Below are 26,069 nucleotides of genomic sequence, written 5' to 3'. Positions count from 1 at the left end.
CATGCTTTTTTCCTTTTGTTCTGGTTCTTCTTTGGTCTAATGTGAAAATATGTTTAATATGATTGTCATGTATAACCTATAACAGATTGCTTGTTATCTTGGGGGGGGAAGGAGGGAGAAAAAATTAAAAATCAAAATCTTATAAAAGTAAATGTTGAAAACTAATAAAGCATATCTACAACCAGAGAAAGTACTATGGAGTCTGAATGCAGATCAAAATGTACGGTTTTCATTTTTTTTGTTTGTTTTCTCATATTTTTTTCCTTTTGTTCTGATTCTTCTTTCACAACATGTCTAATATGAAAATATGTTTAATATGATTGTACAGGTATAACGTATGTCAAATTGTTATCTTGGGGGAGGAAGGGAGGGAGAAAAAAAGAAAGTCAAAATCTTATAAAAGTAAAAGTTGAAAACTAGTAAATAATTTTTTTTGAAGAAAAAAATGTAAAACTTTTGGTGAGAAAGTAGTTAAGATGGAGCATCTCAACACTGTAGTACACCAGTGGGCATTATGCCTATTGGAATTTTTGTTACTATCTGCCAGTTCACTCCCACCAGCACTTTCCAAAATCCAGGATCTTCCATACCATGATTCATGTGCTCTGCCCACACCATTACATTTCACTAGCTTTTTGTTGTTAATCATTTCAGTCATGACCCCATCTAGGTTTCTTGACAAAAAGTTGCCATTTCCTTTAGCTCATTTTAAAGCTGAGGAAACAGAGGCAAATAGGTTTAAGTGACTTGCCCAGGTCATACAGATAGTGTTTGAGGCCATATTTAGACTCAGGAGGATGAATCTTTCTGACCCAGACCTAGTACTTTATCCATTGAGCCACCTAGTTGCCCTCAACTGTTCTATAACACGGCATGTCATTCCGCTTTGGGGAAATCCTGAGTTGTCTCCCATTCATCCTTTAAAACTTAACCCAGAATCACAGAATTTAAAATTTGGAAGGGGAGGCTATCTGTTCTAATCATCTGAACGATTGCTTCTACATCACCCCCAAAACAGATCAGCTAGTCTTTGTTTAAAAAAAATTTCTATGGAAAGAAACATGGCACTCTATTCCACTCCACTTCTGACTAGCTCTATTTGTTAAGAAATTTTCCCTTACAACAAGTAACAGTTACTTCCATCCATTATTCCTGGATCTGCCTTCTGAAGCCCAGAAGGACAAATCTAACCCCCTTTCTTTGGACAGCTTATTTAATACTTGAAGATAACTACCATAGTCTCTCTAAGTCTTCTTTTCTCCGTGCTAAACAATCCAGGTTCCTCCTACTTATCCTAATATGATGGGATCTCGAGGCTCTACACAACTCTTTCTTGTCTTCTAGATTTTCTCTAGCTCATCGAATTGGAGAACTGAGGGAGGAACACATTCAAAATCTGGGGGACAGTATGTGCAAAGATAGAGATTTAGGAAACAGAGAGTAGGCCAGTTTTTTTGTTTTTTCTGGAGTAGAGAGGACATGAAAAGAAATGATGTAAAATGAAATTATCCTCAATTCAAATGATATGGCCATGAAGCCTTCTGTGATCTTCAGTCCTTACTTACCCCCATCTAGTAGTAACTATCACTTTATATAAAATACCTCTTAAATGCACTTATATAATACTGAATATCAGGGTTTGTATTTAATTTCTTTAATAGACTATAGACTCTATGAAGATAGGGTCTCCATCTTAAAAGAGTTGTACAAGCTTCTTGAACATAGAAGATGCTTAATATGTATTTGTTGAAGGTAAGATAATTTGCTAAGTTCAAGGTTTCATTCAGATTTCACAAAGTAAAATAATGATATACTTTATTAATTCTATAATTTCAAAAATTTTCCAAAATGTGTCTACATGTTCCAAATGAGAGAGATGAAGTCACAAAGAGAAGTTGCACAATACAACTACTCATGAGTCATTGAATGTGTCAAGAATTCAGATCTTTGGTGTTAATAATGATGATAGTGACCACAAAAATCATCATAATATGATAAATCACAGGTTTTCTTGTTACTGAGACCTTCCATTATCTAGCAGGACCAGTCTTAGATTGGCATACTATAACTATAATATGCAAGGATAATAATAATAGTAATAATAATGGAAATAATAAATAATACTTCAAAGCATTTAAGAATGTAATCGCATCAGCAGGGGACTCTCTTCAAACATACAAAACATGACCCACTCATGCCTTCCTCATCCTGAGTAGTTCTTGTTCATATGCTTCCAAAAATATTTGGACCTTCCTAATAATAGTAGTAGTCATAATTTACATTTATATACTGCTCACTATGTTCCAAGTAAAGTGCTTAGCATTCTGCTGTACTTGAAGATAATTTAGCATTCTGTTAAGCACTTTACAAACATTATCTCATATGATCTTCATAACACTCCTGGGAGGTAAGGACTATTGTTACAAGCCTTTTACAGATGAGGAAATGAGGCAAACAGAAGTTAACTAACTTGCGCAAGCTCTCACATAGCTACTAAATATTGAAAGCTATCTTTAAATTTAGTTTCCTGACTCTAGGCTCAGCTCTCTATCCACTGACACCTAGTTTCCTCTATCTCTCTTGACATTATTATATCAATGCCCATTGAAACAACAAAGCCAACCATTGGTTATCTGACAGCATAATTAAGTGTTTTGTTTTTGTTCTTGCATCTGATGATCTTATTTCTCTTATGGCATTTTTCATTGGTAATTGTTGCAGCCTGATAATGTCTCCATGACTCTCTTTGTGTCTTTAGGAGACCCATAATTTTAATTCTTCAGAAACTATACTAGCCCATGTATAGCTCACAAATATAATAATATTAATCCCAGTAAGAGCAATAATGATAGTTTACCTCTATAGAGTACTTTGCAGTTATAGATATTTTGCATATATTTTTTCAGGTGCTGTTTACTATTGCTATTAGGTGCCATAAGAAGCAAAATTCCTATTATTTCTTTCCCCCAAATGAGTACACTGTCACATAGCCAATAAGCTATAATGCCAATTGGCAAGACAACATGATGTTTCTTCAGGCATGGGAATAGGTTACACTGATCTACCTTCTCTCTTTCCTACCTTCTTTGGCCTTATACCACCCAGGACCATAGATAAGATCTGCCACATCCCCTTTGCAATCCCTCTTTCTCCATCCCCAAGTAAGTTGGAAACATTCCAATTTCATGTTTTCATCTTCCTCAACTGATAATTACAGTCAAAGATTATAGAGTGTTGCTCATTACAGAGTGGAAATAAGAGATAATACCTTGCTCCTCATCAATCACCATCATGGAATCTCTGAGAAGGAAGGAGCATTTCTATAAACACAAAACAAATGAGCCTTTTCCTGTGTAGAAAGAGAAAAGTGAGAACCCATCATCTTAAGAATTGACTTATACCATCCCAATCTGCATTCATATTTGGAGGACCACAGTATTCCTCTTGCATTTCCAGTTAGTGTGGAGAATATACTCTAATAAATCTCATTTAAACACATTAGCCTTATTCATGAGATTTCTTCCTTTCTCTTTTCTACTACTGATGTTGTTACCACATAATCACTTATTTGGAAGAACTTTGCCTACAAATGTGAGAAATGAAATGGGCTAAAGAACCTGATTGTCTTCTTTTCATTTTAAAACTATCCAAACTCACACAGAGATGCCTTATTCAAATTGCTGAAGTGGCTTAAATTCATGCCTAGTATGTACCATTTGGACCACTTATAAATGTGCTTTTTTGGAGATTTCGATATTCTAAAATTCATAACAGTATAAAATCATGAATGCCAAGTCATTGTTCATCTATAGTATTTGTCCTAAATATGTATACTAGCAAACTAACTTAAGTCTTCATCATTCAGATGCATCTCAATGTAGTTAGTTTTTTCTATATGAATTTTTATGGCAATCAATTTTTTGAAAAATCATGGATTTCAATGAGGAGATTCTGTGATGTTTTTGGTTTGATATAATCAAAAAAATGTTACCTGCAAAACAGGAACATTTGCTCTTGAGATGAACTCATCATCTATATGAAACACTTTCCATTTAGTCTTTATATAAGCCATGATGATGGTGATTAGCTTTGTCAAGCATACAACTCCTTGTTTTATGCCTTATTAACAATCAGAAGGTTGTTCAATAGCAATACTAATGTGATTGTATTTATCAAGTAATTTTGTATTATATTAATGTATACATAATAGAATATACTTTAAAAGCCAACTGTATGACTATAAAGATATAGACTGCACTAGAGTAATTTGCATCTTCCCACTTCATATTTTCACCAACCATACAAGCATATATCAGTCTTATAATGATTTGATTAAAACAAGAAAGACATATGAATTGGTACATATTGTGAATCTCTCAAATTTTTTGGGGGGGAGGAGGATGATACCTTTAATGGATTTTCCTATTCTTATTTCACTATGCTCTTCCACATTACAAAACAATTATATAATACTCTCAAGATTGTTCTACTCTCTAACATAGATTTTCTTGGTATATATTTGATCTGACCAATGAAATTAACAGCCTAATTAAAACCCTTACTTATAAAACAATTTCAGCTGTGACTTTTATAAAGACTAAAAATAGCTTTTAAAAACCTATATGAAGAGTAAGAAGAAACACAGATTTATGGGGTATAGACAGGATAATAGATAGTGTAAAATAAGTGGAACTATTCAATTCCCATTTGGTTTCTTTTTTCCCCTACCAATTGAATGATCTGCAAAGAAAGACAGAACAAAAATCCTTTAAAAAGAAATCAGCATCTAAAATAAATGAGGCATCAAATAGCAGGGACAATCACTCATCTGTTGTTAATGAGTCCAATTCACCTTGCCTGAACTACTGGAGTAGATAAACTACTGAAAAGACTTGTAAATGTGATTGCCAAATTGCTGACAGTGATCTTCAAGGAACGGTGAATGGGACAGATGCCACTGGACTGGAGGCACAGACATTCTGCACCGATTTTCAAGAAATAGAAGAGATAGTTCAAACTATAGGATAGTGAGTTTGACATAAATTCCTGGGAAAATTCTAAAATAAGCTAGTAAAGAAATGGTTTCTGAAAAGACATGGTGATCAAGTAAAAGTTTGTGAGTCAGCCTGTTTGTTAAGAAAGAGTCATGAACAAATATGGAAATATGTTTAAAAGAATTGCACATATTTAACCCATATCAGATTGCTTGCTATCTTGGGGAAAGGGGAAGAAAAGGGAGGGAGAAAAAATCTGGAACATAAAGTCTTAGGAATGTTGGAAGCTATCTTTACATCTATTTGGAAAAATAAAATACCATTGAATTTTTTTAAAAGAATGTAAGTTTAATACAAATAAAAGAAAACATCATGAAAGATTAAGCTAATTTCTTTTTTTTTTTTTTTTGATAGGTTTGTAGTTAGAGAAGTTCTGCTTTTCAACCAAGTCTGATAAAGCCTCTCAAGATATCCCTGAGAATAAGAAAGAGGGATATAAGCTAAATAGTACAGTTAAGCAGGTTTGAAACCGGTTAATTATCAATATTATTGGAAGAGCAGTGATTAATGAATTGATGCAAAACTGAGGGAAAATTTCAGTAGAGCATGCCAGGGATTTGTTCTTAGTCCTGTGTTGTTAAGGCCCATGCCTGGGCGAAGGGGCAGATCAGTTCTCTAAGAGCCTCCACAGGTATGGATCATAGCATTTGAAGGAGTTGCAAAGTAGCATTTACTGACACAGGTGTTGCTTGTGGACTGGGAATGAAATAAATTGGAGGCAGAGGGAAGAGAAAAGAGGTCAGATAGTGCAACTGCCTCTCAGTCGGGAGGCCTGAGCACAGCAACTGCCTCTCAGTCTCCTTGTTTCATCGTCATCTGCTCACAAAGAAGAGATAACAATTCCAGGTTCCAATCCAGAAACCACAAGAGCAGCAGATAACACTGTGTTGTTCAACATTTTTATAACTGACATACATGAAAACCTTATTCAATCTGTAGAGGATACAAAATTTGGTGGAATTGCCAAGATATTGGATCAGAGGAATAGGATAAAAACAGAAAAATAACCAAAAATCCTCAAGGGATTAGAATGGTGGATTGCAACTAACAAAATTACAATTAGTAGACATCAACATGAAACATACTACAGTTGAATAAAAAATAAATTATTATACAATTGCAGAATGAGAAAACATATGATTAAACATCTTACATGTGGGAAAAAAAGACCAAGTGGTTTTAACTGATTGCAAATTCAATATAAGTAAGTTGCTAATGCAATCTTAGGCTGTTTTAATATAAGTATAGTATCCATAATAAGGGAAGTTATCATTCCATTGGCTTAGGTCATAATTGGATTATCACATCTTGTTCAGGGTACCCAATTTTTGATGAGGGATTCACAATCTGGAGCCTGTCAGGAGAAGGGTGATGAGGAGAGTGAAGGGTCTTAAAAGCATAGCATACAAAAGCCTGGCTAAAGAAACTGAGCATGTTTAGCTTGGAGAAGAATCATAAATTGAGAAATAATAGCAGTTTTATAATGTTTTAAGGAGTATGAAAGCAGTTATTAAGCTTAGTACTTGCCTAATTGAGAATTTCTGCTCCAGTAAAGGGCAGAAAAAAGAGGATTGAAGCTGGAAAAAGCCTTAAAAGTATCTCCTCTGGCAGTAGAGAAGAAAGCCAGCTATGGAGTTTAAGGGAGGATTAGTCCTGGCAGTCAGGAATGGAGCTCTGGGGAGTAAAAGACCCAGGGAAGTCAAACTGCTATACCTGGGGAAAACATCATGAAAATACCTCTGAGAAAAGAAAGGATATTGGGGCTTGGCAGGGCCAGAAGCATGAGTAGCCTTGGCCTTATGTATTGGTTATATTCCTCTCTGCTAATGTATTCTATGCCTACTCTCACTAACATGTGTTTTTGTGGGAGAATGCATTAAGTTTATGAGGTGAATGCTTTATGGCACAGGACTAAAGACACCTGGGGTACTCTACTAGGGACTTCTCTATGCTTTCCATCAATTCATTAATTAGTGTTCTTCCAATACAGATAATTCACCAGTTCTAAGGATGCCTAATTATACTATCTTACCGACATCTTCTCCAGAAGGACATCTTGAGGGACTTTATTAGACTTGGTTGGAAAAAAAGACTTGCTAGAATATGGAGGAGGTGATTGACAAATGCCACCTGGTATTAAGGATAGAATTAGGAATGAAATTCTCTCAGATCCAAAATGTGCACGCACCTAGTGGAGGATGGGGTGGGGAAAACATTCTAGAGGTGGGTTACCCCTCTCCCACCTTTGGTATGATTCACACTCTGTTCCACTAACTTTTCCATAATTCCTAAACTGTTCTCAAAATAATTTCCAGGAGTGGAGATTTATTAGAATAAGAAATCAAAAATGTTAGCAGTTGGTTTTGAATCCTATTTCTCAGACTTTCCACAATTAATGTCCATAGAAGAAAAGGCGTGAGGCAGTTAGGTGGTACAGTGGGATAGAGCACCAGTCCTGAAGTCAGGAGGACCTAAATTCAAATTTGATTTCAGATACTTAACACTTTCTAGCTGTGTGCCCTGGGCAAGTCACTTAATCCCAATTGCCGGGAGGTAGGGAAGAAAAAAAGAAAAGGCACTTCAGGTTTATAATTGTTTTCCTTATAACAACTTTAGTACAAATTCTATTATCTGAGTTCTACAGATGAGAAACCTGAGGCTCAGAAAAGTTAAGTGATGGTAAAATTCATGGCTAATAAGTTTCAAAGTCATACCCAGGTCCTTTCACTCAAATGTTTACCATATTTATACTAATGTATTATGTTTTACTATATCATGGCCTATAATCGTCAGTCTGAGACTAGTCTTGCATTGTTTCATTTGAGTCTGTGAGATCTTATGTGTTTCTAATTAGATTGTCAAGAATATAAAAAGGAACGATGAAGAATAAAACAAGGAAAACTAACTTTCTCTGCAAGATTTTGGGGTATGCTGTACAGCAGTAATTATTAAATATAGAATTAGAACTCAGAATAAGATAAGAATCTAGTGTGTGATTACTCTGAAATAACCAAATACTGGATAATTCATTATCAAATTAAAGCTTCAGATAACAGTATGGCAAAAATAACAATAATATTAGTTAAAATTTATATAGGGTTTTTAACATTTGCAAAGTACTTTACGAATACTACGTAATTTTGTCCTCACTACAACTTTGAGATGTAGGTATTATTACTATTCCCGCTGTACATATGAGAAAACCAAAGTAGCCAGAGGTTAAATGATTTTCCCAGCTATTAAATATCTCAGACAGGATTTGTTCATATTTCTCTAGATTCCTAGTCCTATTCTCTATCCACTACAGTGTCTAGCTTCCTCATGCCAAAAAACCCCAAACAAAAAGCAAACAAACAAAAAAACTTAACAAATCCCATTCCAAGATAAACTGCTCTCCATTTTCACAATAACAATAAATTCCAAGTGATTCTATAATATGTTATTAAAATAATCTTCAAGATTAAAAGAAATAATATATCTATTGCATTTGTAGAAGGAAGTAAAATTCCAATCATTTAAACAAAATAAGAAATTATAGGAGAAAGAATTGATTTGGTTGTATAAAACTAGTTCTTGCACTCATAAAAAAATTTTGCATCACAAAAAACAATCCTCCTTCTCTTAGTATTTTTAGTTCTGGGGAGAAGTGTACCCAATCAACCAAAACCCCAAAACGGCACTTATCCAAGTACTGCTTTCTAAGATGTCCTTCTGATTCCCTCCTGACGCTTAATCCAAAGGTATGCCTATGATATCTCCTAACATCTCTTCATTAAAACAACAGTATGTTACCTCCTGCACCCAGAAGAAAACGTAAAGAAATAGCCTAGGAAAAAATATTTATGATAAATATTTCATATAAAACCTTTTTTCTACAATATCTATAAGAAATTGGTATAGATGGCATAAATATTAGACCCATTCCCCAATTGATAAGTGGCTAAATGAAATGACCAGGGAGATCTCAAATAAAGAAATATACATAACTGAATAAAAAGCTATTTAAACTCTCTAATAAAGCTCTCATATAAATGTAATTTAAAACAATTCTTCAATGCTACCTTGCACCCATTAAATTGGGGTGGTTCAAAAATGACAAAATTTAATGCTATAGAAGAATGGACAGGCTAGTATACTACTAATAGAGGTATGGATTTGTGCAATCTTTTGAGGAAGGTATATAGAATTATACAACAAAAATAACAAAATATTTTTACCTTTGAAATATTAATGATCTTATTACTAGGCCTATACTTTAAAGATGTTATTGACAGGAAGACAATATATATTTTAATAGCAGTACTCACATAACATGATTCATAATAGTAGAAAAACTGAAATAATTCATGTAGCCAATGGTTGGGAAATAAACTTTAATTATATTAATAAAAGAGAATGTGTGTGTTCTCGTGTGTGTGTTTCTTAAGCACTTGATAAATATTGTCTCCTTTGAATCTCAAAACATCTTAGACACTACATGCATTGTTAACTTCATTTCATATGAGAACAGATTTAGGTTAAGCAAGGTTAAGGGACTTGTCCTTAGAAATGTGGATAGTGTTAAAAGCAGGAATCTTGTTACTTAACAGCTGTGAGTGGATATCTATCACCACTTCCTTTTCTAGATGTTTGGAAGCATTTCAATGCTTAATGATTGAATGGTTGATTCAGAGAAAGGTCTCTTGGTCTATGTCTAATAGAATCCACCACCACATACAATTGTACCATGACAGCTCTAAAAAATACACAGAAATGTGAGAAGACATATGAAGAATGCAGAGGCAGAAAAAAAGCCAAATTGGGACACACTATACACATACTTTATAACTTAAAAAAAATATAGTAACATTTAAAATATACATAGGAATGAATATAGAAGGAAACATAAAAGCAAATGAGATAGTTTTGTTACTACCTTATTAAAATTAATGTACACATTAAAATGAATTATACATAATATATTCATGAATATTTTAATTCTGCTTATGTGTATTTGAATTTTGTTAATAGTTCTGAAGTTTAGACTAAATTTAAGATGCCTGAATAAAGTTCCAATCACTATGAATATAAATATAGATAAGATCTAGCCTTCCTCTCAAGGAACTAACAATCTGATAGATTTTTGTATGTCTATTGAATGGAATGAGGATGTATAAAGTAAGTACACAAAAAGCTATAATGAAAGACAGGAGGAAATAAGTTTAAAGAAGAAATCCAAGAAAACTATTATGAGGCATTTTAGAAAAGCAATATCACTTTTTGTCCAGTGTCGGTGGGTCAGGGAAGCTTCATGGGAGAGTTGGTATCCCTAGGTTTTTTAGGACTTTCTACAAGTGTAGATGAAGGGCACAGGGAAAATCCATTCCAATTAGGGGAAATGATTATAAGCAAAGAAAGGAGGATAAAAGAGAGACAGTTAGAACATGGAGACTAGAATATAGAATAAGTGAGGGAGTGTAATATGAAATGAGGCAGGGTAGGTAAGTATGAATCAGATGGCAGAAGAATTTATATTTTACTTAGTAGGCAATGAGAAGCCACTTAAAGCTTCTGATTAGACGACTGAATGGTCTGAGCAGAGTTAGAGAGATTACTCAGCCCTGTGAAGGATGGTTTCCAAAGGAGATATATCAGCAAGAGGAAGACTATGGCTTCAAATTCCAACTCTCAGTGTCATCTTCAGGAAATTCTCTCTAATTCTTTCAGCCAAAGTAACCCCTCCCTTCTTAAATCTCTTAAAGCATTTGCACTACTCCCATGAATTTATTCTGGTTTATGATTATTTAATTTCTGCAAATTTTGGGGGTATTTACTCATCTTGGACACTTCAAATGTCTTTATTGAATGATTCATTTTATCAGTGTCCTACCTAAAGTATGGTAGAGACAGTTACCATAGTGAATAGAGAGCTGGGCCTGATATCAGGAAAATCTGAATTCCAATTTGCCCTCAGACATTCATTACCTGTGTGACATTGAGCAAGTCATTTAAGCTCTGCCTCTGGGCAAGTCATTTAATCTTGGCCTCTATTTACTTCTATTTCCTCCTCTGTAAAATGGGGATGATGGTAGCACCTACCTCCCAAGGTTATTGTGAGGATCACATGAAATAATGATTGTAAAGAACTTTGCACAGTGCCTTTTATATAAGTGCTACATAAATGTTATTATTGGAGAAGCTACATAATGCAGTGTACAGAGTGTCAGGTGTGGAGTCAGGAAGTCTCATCTTCCTGAGCTCAAACCTAACTCTAGCCACTTACTAGTTGTGTGACCCTGGGCAAATCACTTAACCCTTTTGCCTCAGTTTCTTCATCTATAAAATGAGCTGGAGAAATGGCAAATCACTTCAGTATCTTGAGGGGTCACAAAGAGTCAGACATAACAAATACAACAAATAACAAATACAACTGAACACAAAAAATTATTATCATCATTATTATCTACAACTGAATATAGTTCTGCAAACGAGGTCTGCAGAATATAGTAGAACCTCCCTAGTCCTGGACACTGTACCTGTCTTAATAGAGGTAAAAAAATTCATCATTTCCTGTTATCTCTTCTCAGATTCTCATCTTGATCCTGCCCAGCCCTTATTTTTCCAATGTCCAATTTCCCATTAACCATCTCGCTACTCCCTTTTCCATGGTGTCCTTTGGTACTCCCAATCTATTATAAACAAGTTTCCTGATATCTTTGTTTTTATTCTCAGTTGTTCTTTCAATCCTTTTGCACTAATTAAAATTTAATCTGCTCTTAATTGTATTACTCCATTGCTAATCACAGCACTCCATTGCTGCAAGGAAAAAACTAAAACTATTCTTCCCTCCTTAACTCTGGAAAAAACCCAGCAAACATAGAAAATTTTGTGTGCTGAATAGCTGCATGGGTTTTTAGAGAAGGCTGTGCCTTAAAAGCCAGAGTCTTTTTCCTTTTTTTTAATTGATGCGTTTTGTTTTATATACCATTCATTTCTGTATATATTCTTCCACCTTTCCTTTCCCCAGCAAACCAAACCAATCATTGCAGACTTAAAAAAAAATGTGGGGGGTGGAGGGAGAAGCTCAGCAAAATCAAACAGCATGAGTGACATTCAATAGAATGTATACTATTCTGGACTCATTATCCCCTTTCCTCTCTTCATAGATGAAAGGAACGGATTACATTTTGCTCAACCCTTCTCCTCCTAAGCCCTTTTCAGTTCAGAAGATCCTAGTTAATTGGGGTCCATTATAGAAAAGAACACTTCCAAGACTATTTTTATGAGTAATTCATTCTGTTTCTGGAGGACTAGCAGCTGTGAGAGGATAATTGTGATCACTACTTCCTCTTATGGTTGTTTAGAGGTAATAAAGTACAGGGGAAAGAGCCAAAGAACTGGCTTTGGAATCAAAGGTCCTGGGTTCAAATCCAGCCTCTGATAACTACCTATGTGACTGTGGGCAGGTAATTTGACTTCCTGGGGCCTCATTTTCCTCATACATTATTGAAGGGGTTGAACTAGATGATTTCTGAGGGTCTTTTCAACTCTGTATCGATTCTATGATATTTATGACTGGTTGATCATATGCTTATAAAGCTAAAGACTCTGCCAGATCCATAAGGTTCTTTCCATTCATGGTGACCATAACTGAATCCATAAGGAGAGACCTTACATCTTGGAATAGTAGACTTAGTTTTTAGATGAGCTATTACAAGTCCATTATAAGTCTCAAGGAGTCCAACTAAGTTTGGATTAGATTAAAATATAATTAGATATTTAACAAAATAAACAAAATACAACACAACAGATATAATGTTGATTTATGATTTTCTAAATCCACATGGGCCTGTAGGGATTGTTTCTATTTCAATTTGATACTACTGGTCTAGTCCACTTCCCTCATTTTATGGACAAGGAAAATTAGGTTTTAATAATAGCTTTAAAATGAATCTTCACTAAAAATATAACTTAGACAAATAAGTTGACTTCTCCAGGACTGTTTCTTCATCTTCAAAACAGAAATAAGGATAGGGTTATAATTTCTAACGTACAATACAATTAATAGTCTATGAGTTATTCAGCCAGCTTTCACATTATTCATACAGACTTGGTCACATCCCCTGAATCACTGTTTCTTCTATGAGGAAAGTATTCTAGTTTGTTTATATACATATACACATACATATACATATACATATACATATACATATACATATACATATACATATACATATATATATACATATACATATATATGCATATATATATGTATGTATAATAAAATTTCAACATCTTGAATCTGAACATTAACAAGGAAATAAATGGTTGCATATTTAACAATTACAGGCAAAACTGACCAATGACATAGATATCCATTTAAACAATTTGCTTTGGGAGGAGGTGCCTTTGGAGCATGCTAATAGAACATTTTGGTTCAAAGATCTCCCCCACAAACTTACTGGGGTGTAACAATTCAATTCAGTGAAGATATTTGAAGTGCCTAAGATGAGTAAGTCTTTGACTCCAGAGTTGCAGAGATTAAATACATAATAATATTACAAATCAGTAAATTCATAAGTAGTATAAATACTTTAAGAGACTTAAGAAATGAGGGGTCACTTTGATTGATAGAGTTAAAGAGAATTTTCTGAAGAAGATGACACTGGGAGCTGAAACTTGAAGCCCTTGTCTTCATCAGGCTATCCTGATGGTCTATCTCTTCTGGAATCCATCCTTCACAGGGCTAGCTGAGTAATCTCTCTAACTTTATTCTGATCATTCATTCCTGTACTCAGAAACTTTAAAAGGCTTCTCATTGCCTACTAAATAAAATATAAATTATTTTACTATATGGTTCACATTTACCTGTCCTGATTTATTTCATACTATTCTCCTTCACATATCCTGTATACTAGTAAAACTATCCATTTTCATCTTTCTCTCTTCTGTATTCTTTTGCTTACATCATTTTCCCTGATTGGAATGGATTCTCCCTTTGCCCTTTATCTCCTCTTGTGGAAAATCCTCATTTATGTGACATGAGAATTGATTAAAGAAACAGAGGTTGTTTATTCTTAAGAATAGAAGTCTTGGGGGGAGAGTGTGGTGGTATAATTGCCCTCTTCAAGTATTTAGAGGGCTGTTACTGGAAAAATAAATCTAAGTTGTTCTGCTTGGCCCTAGAGGGCAGTACTAAGAGAGATGGGTTGGCAAATTAAGCTTTGATATAAAAGTCCCAAACAATTACAGTTAATTCCAAAGAAATTGGCTCTCTCTCATGTGAAGTTTCAAGTAAATACTGGATGACCCCCTGAGAGTGATAAAGAGGCAACTAGATGACTTGTAAAGTTCCAACTCTAAGGTGCTGTTGTTCTATTATTCCTAAGTTTAGGGACCTTAAAAGCTTTTAATAAGAAAAACACAAAGAGCCAGGATGAATGAGCAATAAAAACATATATAATTGGAAAAGGAGGTGGGCAGGTTACATAGAAAGAATGAGGCAGAACAGATGGACTGCCCAAGTGTTGTGTTCATTTCTAAGCGATACTAAAAGAATCAGAGGAAAACCTCTTATGTTTTCAGTGGCTCCACTACAGAGGATTTATGAGAAAAATAAAGACAGAAATTGCATTGGAGGAAAGGGTGTGAATAGGTCACATAATAGAGACACAGTTTTTGCCTGATGAATTCAGTATTACTGAAGTCAGAGTTCTGACTTTGATTCCTGATTTCAAAATTTAAAAAAAATGTCAACTAATCAGCAGTTACTGATTGACCAATAAGCCCCAGCCCAAGCCTCCATTGGTCATTGTTTAGGTTTAGATGGCTCAAAATGAATGCAAATAGCATTTGCTTCTGTTCTGGCCAGAAACCTTGAAGGTATTCCCTTCTCAGATTGTTTTTTTTTTTTTAAGCAGGTAAAAGAGGCCATCTTTTTCCTTATTTCTTACCTAGCTTAATCACTGAATGGGTTTAAGACAAACTGAGACCTGGGAAAAACCTTAGTTTAAAAAAAGCCAAGGTTCCTACTCCATGTAAGGTCATCTCCAGTTGTCCTGATCTATGTCGACCACTGGACCCAGATGGCTCTGGAGGAGAGAATGAGGCTGGTGACTCTGCCCAGTCACTTGTCAAGACACTACCTTCCTGATGTCATTGGTCTCCTTTGAAAACAAAGGACAAACATAACAACAATAACATCCACAACAAGACATCATGCATGGGGCTGTGGTGGGATACAAATAAGAATATGATAGATAGGAAAATTGAGACAGAGAGAAGTAAAGTCACATGTCAAATTGATACCAACATATGGTGAAAAGATTACTGGGCAATGAGTCAGGAGATACAGGTGGTGGTCCCAGCTTTGCCATTAACTAGCCTTGAACAAATCATTTTCAACTAACTGCCTCAGATGAAAACTAAGTCCGTGACTTTTAATGTCCCTCCCCATCTTAAATTCTGTAAGTCTGTAAGTAAAAGATGGTCCTTGTCTGTAGAGACCTCAAGATATAAACAAACAAGATAAATATTAAAATATTTAAATGATAGCTCAAGAGGTTGGTAGAAGTGATGTCAAATGGTGATATATCACTAAGTGCTAAGTAAATGATATAGAAAATAATGAGAATTTAGAAGAGAGAGAGAGTTCTTTAGGCTGAGATAGTTAGGGAAGGTTTTTATAAAGAAGGTGAAGGGAGATTGAAGGATTTATGCAGACACAAAGGATGGGAAAGGACATTTCAGGGGAGAAAATGGTACAAGCCAAATCACAGAATTTCAGAACTATTAAGATATATTTGGGACAACTAGATTTTGAGTGGATGGAATACTGAGTCTGGAGTTAAGACTCATTTCTGTATGTTCAAGTCTAGTCTCAGATACTTATTAACTGTGTGATCCTGGACAAGTCACTTAATCTTGTTTGCTTCAGTTTCCTCATCTGTAACATGAGTTGGAGAAGAAATAACAAACTACTCTAGTATCTCTGCCAAGAAAACCCCAAATGAAGTCACAAAGGATTAGACACAATGAAATGACTGAACAACATCCACAACAAAAGATGTATTTGGGGAATGTTAAACGCCTTAGCAGTACAAATGCTCTATACCATTTTGCTCCCAAAGAAAGAATTATCATCTATTCAAATGATTTTTAGATTAACTTATACAGCCCTAACTTCTCTTTTGATCTTCACTAAATTACTTATTGGACATCTTGAACAAAATATCCTTTAGATATCTTGAATTTAACATGTCCAAAACAACATATCTTTTTCTCAGACCACATCCCCCTTCCAAACTTTCCTATTATTGTCAAAGGAGTCATCATCCTCCCAATTACTCAAGCTCAAAACCTAGGTGTCATCTTCGATTCCTCCCTCTCTCTCACCTCCCATATCCAATCTGTTGCTGTCTTGTTGATTCTATCTTTGGAGCATCTCTAGGATATCCTCCCTTTTTTCCTTCAACACTGTCACCAATCTGGTACTGATCTTCACTTCAGTCTTGGATTCTTGCAATGGCCTTCTGGCTGGTCTCCCTGCTTCAACCTCCTTCCTCCCTATCACCTCCACAAAAAAATACAAAGTGCTCTGTTTGGCTTCATAACTTGAACCTTTCCAGTCTTCTTACTTTTACTCCCCATCACATACTCTACAATCCAGTGTCTCTTTGTTGTTTCTAACATAATACTCCAACTTGCCATATCAAGCTTTTTCACTGGCTGGCCCCCATATCAAGAGGGAAGTGCCATTTGAATTGAACTTTGAAGGAAATGAGGTATTCCAGAAGATGGAGCTCAGGTACCTGGTACCAGGCACATAGTCGATATTTACTAAATGCTTGTTAAATTAAATTGAATTGATGGCACAGAGGCAGCATCAGTTACATCTGCATCACTGATGAGGTTCTTCAAATTATGGAGAAAGTTAGTGGTAGGGATGCTAAAATCAAACTCTCCATGAATCCTCTATTCTCTAGCCATGAATCATTCATGTATGGGCAAAGCACTTTATCCCCCACCTGCTATGATGAAGACATGTAGGTATCAGAATCAGACTTCACAAAATTAGACAAATTTAGAGCTGGAAAGACCATTGAGAAGCATTTGATCTAAAAGAGGACAGAAGTGAGGTTCAGACAGATGAAGGTCTTGTTGCCCAAGACCACAACAAGGAGATGGTCAGAATGAAATCCTCTGAATCCATTGTTCTTTCCAATATACCTTACTGTTTCTTCAAAAGACCTTAATGGTGGATTTCCTTTTCATAAAGAATTTATGTCAGGTCTCCATTTTAAGACAATCAATATCTCATTTTTTTGTTTAAGACTTTAAGGGTTTGCAAAACATTTTACTTTATTATGTCATTTGATCCTCACAACAACTCTGTGTTATAAATTCTCTATATTTCGCAGATAAACAAACAGAAGATCTGATTGAATTTAAATGATTTATTCAGGATCCATAGATAGTATGAACAATATTCAAAAAAGTAAAGCAGTTTAGCCCATTCCCATCCTTTTAGAAAATATGATTGAATATGTGTGTTTAGCACAATTCCAAAGCACAACTCTAAAAGATTTTTCTCTGCTGTGGATTGCTTTTTTATCTCCCACAGAAGCCAACATAATGCTACGTATAGAACAGACACAGTAACAAATCTGTGTGGATCAATATGCAAGGAACAATATAGGCTGCCTGGGAACCTAGGAAAAAAGAAAATGTTCTTAGGAAATGTATTTCCTGTGGATCCAAAAGCTAACCAGTATTTATGTGGGTTTTTTTTTTCTTTTCAAAAAATTCATATTAAAAGCCATCAATGGAAGAAAAGGTGGGAGGAAAGATTTGAAAACTTGATCTCCAAACTGCTAATCAATGTGAACTTGGTGTTCTCCACAAAAGCTCTGGTTATTAATACTGAAAGCTTTGTCTTATAATACTGCCAGTGGGCAATGTGGGGGCGTGGCCTGGTCAATGGTAACTTCAGGATGAGTCCCTTGGTATGGTTTTTCAAATGTTGGTATCTTCAGTGAACCTATGAGATTATAGGTTCCTAAATTTAGATCTGAAAGGGAACTTAAAAGGTGTTCTAATCCCTCTACCCTGACATTTTTATTATTGCAGCTTGATGTGAAAATTACAATCAAAGAATTCTTTACTAAGCACATGGTTGGGACTTCACTAATTTTCATGGACCTTTTATTCAAGGGGCCTTTGCTATTAAGGACTCAAGGAATTTTGGGTGCCAAAGTCTAAATGAGTGAGCTGTCTTTTGTTTCAAAATTCTTTTGAGTGTGCATAAAGGTAAAGTTTCTTTGTACCACCAAGGTTGTCTTAGAAAGAGGGGATTTGTTTCAGTATTTTTATGAGGCACTGTGTTAGAACAGAAAATGTTACTAGGAATCAGGGGAGTTCTAAGGTCAGTTTGCCAGATGATTCTGGGTGAGCTACTTAGTCTCAGTTTCTTCATCTATAAAATGGGTAGCTAGTGGTGCTGTGGATGGAGTCCTGGAGTCAGGAGGACCCGAGTTCAAATCCATTCTCAGATACTTACTAGCTATATGACCCTAAGCAAATCACTTAACCTCTGGCTGCCTTGATTCCTTAACTGTAAAATATGGACAATAACAGCATCTACCTTGTAAAAAGCATTTAGCACAGTGGCATGTAGTAGGAGCTATGCAAACTACTTCTCCTTCCTCCCCACACACCCATTTCACCATCCAGGAACATGAGACTTTTAATGTGATAATGGATCCAAAAGTACAAAGCATGATACAAATATATTCTTGACACCTTACTTAAGTGATGATAGGAATTAAGTCTAGAAGTTACTTTACAGATCATTTATTCTAATTCCCACATTTTACAGATGAGAAAACTGAAGCCCCAAAAGGTTAAATGATTTGTCTTATATCACAAAAGCAATATAGTAAGTGTGGCAGAGCTAGTATTTGAAGGATCCCAATAGGGAGATCCTTTGTTTTCAAATCTAGATCTCTTTCTGTTATTCTGCCTTTTCTGGAAATCATTTAACTAACTGATTATTATCCAGAAAGACTTCAGGGTAACCAAAAATCAGTGTCACAAAATCCACACATCTGCACAAGACCTATTTATTTTTGTGGTATCCACAATTCAGACACCTTGGTTATCTAGTTTTCTACTACCAGATCAGAAGCAAGGATGTGTGTGTATATATGTGCATGCATATATCTATATCTAAATACTGATTTCTCCATATACCTGCATAGATATTTATGTTTAATGTATATGTACATGCATATAAACCTATAGGTCTCTCCCTATATACAGATGTATAGATATAACTAACTATAAGTACAGCAAACACACACATATATATTTATATATAAATTTATCTATATATAACAATCTTCATATGTGAACCTATATATGTATATATTCACACACACACACATACACAATATCCTTTCTCCTACCCACCTTTCTCTCTCTTTCCCTTTTCTCTCTCCCTATATCTATCTATTTAGAGAAAAATGGTGGAGAGAAGCTAGGAAGTTGCCTGAGCTCTCCCCAGTTTCCCCTCAAAAATAACATTAAATCAGGCCTCTAAACAGATCCTGGAATGACAAAAAGATGAAATGAAAATTTTTTCTAACTTAAGATAACTTAGAAGGACTTCAGGAAAGTTTGCTTCACATAGGTAAAAGGGGAGTGTAATCCATGGTCCAGGTAGCTAATGGGAGGTTTTTAGATACTGTAGAGATCAACAATCAAGGCCCCTTGGGTCCTGACTCAGTGGCCCAGTAACACAACTGCTCAGTTATGAGGTCTCTAGCCCCAGCACTGAAGGTAAACTGCCAGTTATGGAAACAAGGCAACAATAGGTGCAAATAGGCACCTCAGAACAGTGAGCAAGCCACCAGCACCTGAGGTCCCAAAGCCAATGACCAGGGCACTGGTTCTCAGCACAAGAAGGTTGGGACAGTTCCTCAGTGCCCCGGGAGCAGAACTTAACATTAAAACCATGAAATAGGCACACACACACACACACACACACACACACACACACACACACCCGGAGAAAGTTACTATGGTGACAGAGAAGCTCAAATCATAAACTCAAAAAACAACAACAACAAAAACAGTTCAAAGGGATGTGAATTGATCTCAAGCCCCAAAAACCTTCTTGGAAGAATTCATAAAGGATTTTAGAAGTCAAATAAGAAAGATAGAAGAAAAACTGGAAAAAAAAGAGAGATATGCAAGAGAAAGCCAACAGCTTGAAAAAGGAAGGGCAGAAATTTACTGAAGGAAAACAACTCCTTAAAAAATACAATTGGGGGGCACTAGATGGCATGATGGATAGAGTACCAACCCTGGAATCAGGAGGACCTGAGTTCAAGCCTGGCAACAAACACTTAACACTTCCTAGCTGTGTGATCCTGGATCCTGGGCATGTTCACTTAGCTGGTGTGTGTGTGTGTGTGTGTTTGTGTGTGTGTGTGTGTGTGTGTGTGTGTGCATAAATACATACAAGGAGCAACTAGGGAAAAAAGGTTCCCTAAAGAAAAAACTTGAAAAGTAAAATTGATCAAACAGAAAGGGAGGTACAAAAACTAACTGGAGAAAATAATTCTTTAAAAATTAGAATTGGATAAATGGAAACTAATGACTCTATGAGTCATCAAGCAACAGTCAAATAAAAAATCAAATGAAAAAATAGAAAAAAATGTAAAACACCTCATTGGAAAAACAACTGACTTGGAAAATAGGAAGACTGATCTCAGACAAAGCAAAAGCAAAAATAGACCTAAAAAAAATAAGGAAGGAAACTACATCTTCCTAAAAGGTAATATAGTCTATGAAGTAATATCAATACTAAACATATGCTCCAAGTGGTATAGCATCCATATTTTTAGAGGACAAGTTGACTGACTTATAGGAAGAAATAGACAGTAAAACTATACTAGTGGGGGTCTCAACCTCCCCCTCTCAAAATGACATAAATCTAACTGCAAAATAAACAGAAAAGAATATATCTTTTCCTCAGCAGTACATTGCATCTACACAAAAACTGACCATGTGTTAAGACATGAAAACCTCACAATCAAATGCAGAAAGGCAGAAATATTAAATGCATCCTTTTCAGATTATAATGCAATAAAAATTACATGTAATAAAGGACCATGGAAAGATAGACTAAAAATTAATTAGAAACTAAATAATATAATCATAAAGCATGAGTGGATCAGACAACAAATCACAGAAACAATTAATAGTTTCATCGAAGAGAATGATAATCATAAGATAACATAGCAAAACTTATGGGTTGTAGAGAAAGAGAGTTGGTGAAGATGGAGCATTGCTTGAGGCAGATACATAGACAAAAACAAAAAGTATGAGGGAAGAGAAAGAAAAAGATATATATAAGTCCAAAGATTGCACTAAGAGTTTTGCAATACTTCGTAGAAGTTGAAAAGCATTAAAAGCTGTGGAACTTTGTTAGGGCAAGGAATTCTGAAGTTCAACCTGATCTGTTAGCTATTCCCAGAAAATGACACTCCATCTCCTCCATCTCCTGCCTCCACACTCATGTAGAGGCAGCTCCTTATGTTGCAAATGCATTTCTTCTTCAATTCCACATCATGGAATCTTCAGTTTCCAAAGCTCAGCTTAAAAGATGCCTCCTATACAAGGTCTTTCCTGATCCCTCTCTTTCTTCTTCCTTTTGAAATTACTTTGTACTTCATCACATTGACTTATATGAATATATATATATATATAAATAAAATAGATGGTAAACTCCTTGAAGGTAGGAATTATATTGACTTTACTTCTGAACATCCAAAGCCTGGTCACAACACCTTGCGCCTACTATATATTTAATACAATTCTGTTGAATAGATTTCTACAATCAAATTGCTACAGTCAAAAGCCCTGATGGATTTTGATGTGTTCACAGTACACTATGGTAAATGACATCCATAGTAAAGATTTTGAATCATCAATAAAAGACAAAATTCTGTTAGTTATGATCCATTTTTTAAAAGCAAGAGAAAGAACATTTAGAAAGATTTCTTTCCAAATTTTTAAGTTTCAAGTAATTGATGCTTAAAGGCATAATCAGTTTTATCTGGAAAATTTTCTTATTCTCTCAGGATGCTGGGTCAATGAGGCTCTAGTACATTATTTTTTTTACTGTGATATAGAGTCTCTCCAAAGGGTCATACCTGCCCATTCCCTCCAACCTCTCAGTGTCAACTGCTCTGTATCACTGTTTGATGGCTAGTATACCAGTTACTGTTTCTTGAGCTGTCCAGCAGGTCATCAATCTCAGTAAATGCTGAAGGCTTAACCCCTCAGGAAATCAACCCTTTCTCAGTGGAAAAATCCTCTATGTGCAGCATAATTAAAGGAAGATTTTAGTTGAAAAGAACCAGAAAGTTAAGAACTTTACCTATCCACAAGAAAAAAAAAAACTGTCTTTGTTACCAGAAAATTGCAGTCATTATTCTCTTTTGTGACTATTGCAATGAGGTCAGCAACAAAAAATTCAATGTCTTAACATTCTTTTAGTGTTTACTCTCCATGGACACAAGCATAAGTACAGAAATGAGAACAGGGCACAGGAAATAGCTTCCTAGAGATGATATTTCCTGCTTAGTCCTTCCATTTAGGTGAGGATGCTGGGCAAATATCAGCTTAAGGGGAGATAGCATGCCAACCCACATGCAGTGTCCTAAACTCTATCTCACTATGAAAATGAATTGCCTCTATTCTCTGTCTCACTATTTCTCTGTCTAAACAGATCCTATGAGGTTCTGGTGGCTAAACAAGGAAACAGAAATCTATATCACAGGAAAAGTACTTTCTATTGTTATATAATATATTTATAATAGTTACCATTTTAAAGAATAATCTCTTACTTTTAACATATTTTAATATGATTCACTGAAATTAGAATTTCTATCATTATAATAGTTAATACATTAAAGATTAACTTCAAACTCTTATGATACTCTTTCATATGAACTGCATAATTTAGCACCTTATTATATTCTCTTGCTGATTAACAATTCCTTCATATATGTGTATATGTGACATCTGACTCCCAAAATAGAATTTAAGTTCTTTGAGGGAAGATATATATATATATAAATTTTTTTTATTGAGACCATTAGGATTAAGTGACTTGCCCAGGGTCACACAGCTAGGAAGTATTAAGTGTTTGAGGCCAGATTTGAACTCAGGTACTCCTGACTTCAGGGCTGTTGCACTATAATATTTTTTAGCACTGTGTACAAGATAGGAGGCAGCCAGTGGTAATAGATAAAATCCAGGAAGAGGTGGGATAAAGTTCTGACTTTGATACATGTTGGATAATTATTTTCCATCATTTACACTCCTTGATTTTGACTCTACCATCATTATGTCTCCCCCCTTTCCGGATCCAATTTATCACCAGTAAACCCCTTTTCAGCTTGTGCACTAACACAACATCAGTATTCTTAGTTGCCTCTGCTCCTCTGATTGGAGGGCTGGAGGGTGGAATAAGAAACTTTTCCCAAATTCTCCTTTTGAAAAGGGCTCAAAAGCCCAGTCAAAACTTCATTTCCCACTATCAATTGTTTGGTTTAGATTCTATATCCTCATGCCAGGTGACTTTCACCCCCACCCTTTTTCAGATTTCTTTTGTGTGTTGTTTTCCCTCAGACTGTAAGCTCCTTAAGGGCAGGACCATCTTTGTTTTTCTTATTTGTATCCCAAGTGCTTATCACAGTGCCTGGAATACACTTACTAAATGTCTATTCTATTACTTTACCATATTAGATGTGTGACTGTGGGTCAGTTACTGCCCTAAGCAACATTGAAAGACTATAAGTTGTGGAACAGTTGCCAATTTGCATTAGTAGCAAGGGCTCCTTTGTCAGGAATTCTCTTCTGTAATGAAATCACAGATGACTTGGGAGACTTTTGCAATGACTCCACACACAGTAAAAACAACAATAATAATGCAATAGTTCTTCATTGACTTAACATTCTCAAAGGGTGAGTTCTTCTGTGCAAGAAAATTTTCCAGATAACTGATTATGCCTTTGAGCAAAATAAGCATAAAGTATTATGTGAGACACTATGGGAATAGGATGAAATGAGGTATAGACTTGGTTCACAAGGAACTAACTAGTTAATAGAGGAATCCCATTTTTCCATACGCTGAGTCTTAAAGGATTCATGGAATTGACTGTTCGTGCATTGTTCTCTATTTGGATACCAGAAAGTGTGTAAAGGTGGTGAAAGGTAAAGGATAAATATTTTATTTGATAATACTGGATTCATGAGGCAAAAAACAAAGCATTACAAACTGGCTGCTTGTGGTTTATCGTCATAATCTTAATAGGGCTTGGTGTAGGAGAACAATAGACGCTTGTTGATTGATGACTGAATCATCATTGAGAAAAACTACTTTTTCCCTTTTTCCCTAGGGAGCAGTATTTCCCTACCTCATTGATGGCCAGTTGCTCTCCTCCTCCTCCTGGGTGGCCATAATGGTGAGTGGAGCTTCGGAAGTCCTCATACAGATCCTCCTCACTCCCCAGCTCATCTCCAAGGGCTGACTTATCCAGGGCTCCATCAGGAATCACTGAAACAAGAGAGAATGATATTTTACCAAAGAGGGACATGGATTTAAGGAGAGCAGAAGAGAGAAGAAAGTGGGAAAGAAAATGAATATTTTCATTATAAATGCTCATTCCAGGATACCTTTTCAAGTTAAAAATCAACAGAAGGTACCTTGGAAATATTTTCCCAAACAGACAGGCTACAAAATTTCTATCTGGTTCATAAAGTGTACATTGGCTAGTGGCCACTTTACCATTTCCTATTTCATCCCTTTCTCTCTCTTACTTCATTTTCAAAGCGCATCTCATGAAGTCACAAGAATATAAACATCTGTCTGCCTGAAGCAGAAACACTTATTAAGTTCTCTCCACAACATACATTCCTATAAGCAAACCAAGGGGAAAAACTAAGGGCAAAACTACATATTTCTGATTGTTGGGCTTCATTAGCAACACTAACTGATTATCCTTAGGCTTGCTTTGATTTCCTTAGGAAACATTTGTTTGTATTAGGACTTTGTTTCATCCATCCATTCACTCAGCAAGTCTTTTTTTTTTTTTAATATAGCTTTTTATTTACAAGTTATATGCATGGGTAATTTTACAGCACTGACAATTGCCAAATCTTTTGTTCCAATTTTTCCCCTCCTTCCCCCCATCCCCTCCCCCAGATGGCAGGTAGACTAATATATGTTAAATACGTTAAAATATAAATTAAATACAATATAAGTATACATGTCTAAACAGTTATTTTCAGCAAGTCTTTATTGAGGTTTTCTCCTATGTTTCCTGTGTTAAGTGCTGAGAAAGAAAATCTAAAATATGACCTCTGCTCCCAGGTTATTTCCATTAGGCCATAGGACAACAGATGCAGAGGTAATTCGCTACAACTACAAGATGGCATATGACCTTGCATCAATTCCACGAATAAAAACTCTAAACATGAGAGGAACAGGAGAACACTGGGAGCTGGAATCAGGGAAGCTTCATGAAGTAGGTGAGACAAAGTAGGATAGGAAGAATTTGGAAAAAAAAGTAAGAGAAAATTTCAAGGAAGCTCTGTGTTCACAGAAAAAAGAATGCACACAGTGTATTTAGGGGATGGAATAAAATGGGCTTGGAAGTTAAAGTGTGGAATTCATGTCAGGGAATAACAGGAGGCACAACTGGATATGTAGGTTGGGGCCAAATTATGGAGGATCTTAACTGTAGAGTTAAGGGCTTTTGTGCTCTGGGAAATGAATTACCACTGCCATGTTTTGAGCAGAAGAATGGCAAGACCATTCTCTTCCCCACAAACACCATAACAGACACCTCCAAATCTAATCAATCCTGGGAAGAGGGATGGAGGCCAGAATGTCAGAGTTAGAAGAAACACCACTGTATATTATTGGCCAGGGACCTCATAGGTCCTTTTCTGCTGTAGGAT

General features: G+C 35.5%; 1 protein-coding gene across 1 annotated transcript in view; it reads right to left on the bottom strand.

The window, feature by feature from the left end:
* Nucleotides 1–26,069, bottom strand: part of ARHGEF4 (Rho guanine nucleotide exchange factor 4) — a 244,140-nt gene that overhangs the window by 61,649 nt on the left and 156,422 nt on the right. Inside the window, exon 4 of the mRNA XM_051985660.1 lies at nucleotides 24,524–24,663. Coding sequence (XP_051841620.1) covers nucleotides 24,524–24,663 — 140 coding nt within the window. The remainder of the gene's footprint in view (nucleotides 1–24,523; nucleotides 24,664–26,069) is intronic.

Source organism: Antechinus flavipes, chromosome 3 (genome assembly GCF_016432865.1).
Source record: "Antechinus flavipes isolate AdamAnt ecotype Samford, QLD, Australia chromosome 3, AdamAnt_v2, whole genome shotgun sequence".
NCBI lineage: Eukaryota > Metazoa > Chordata > Mammalia > Dasyuromorphia > Dasyuridae > Antechinus > Antechinus flavipes.
This window is presented reverse-complemented; position numbering and strand designations above follow the sequence as displayed.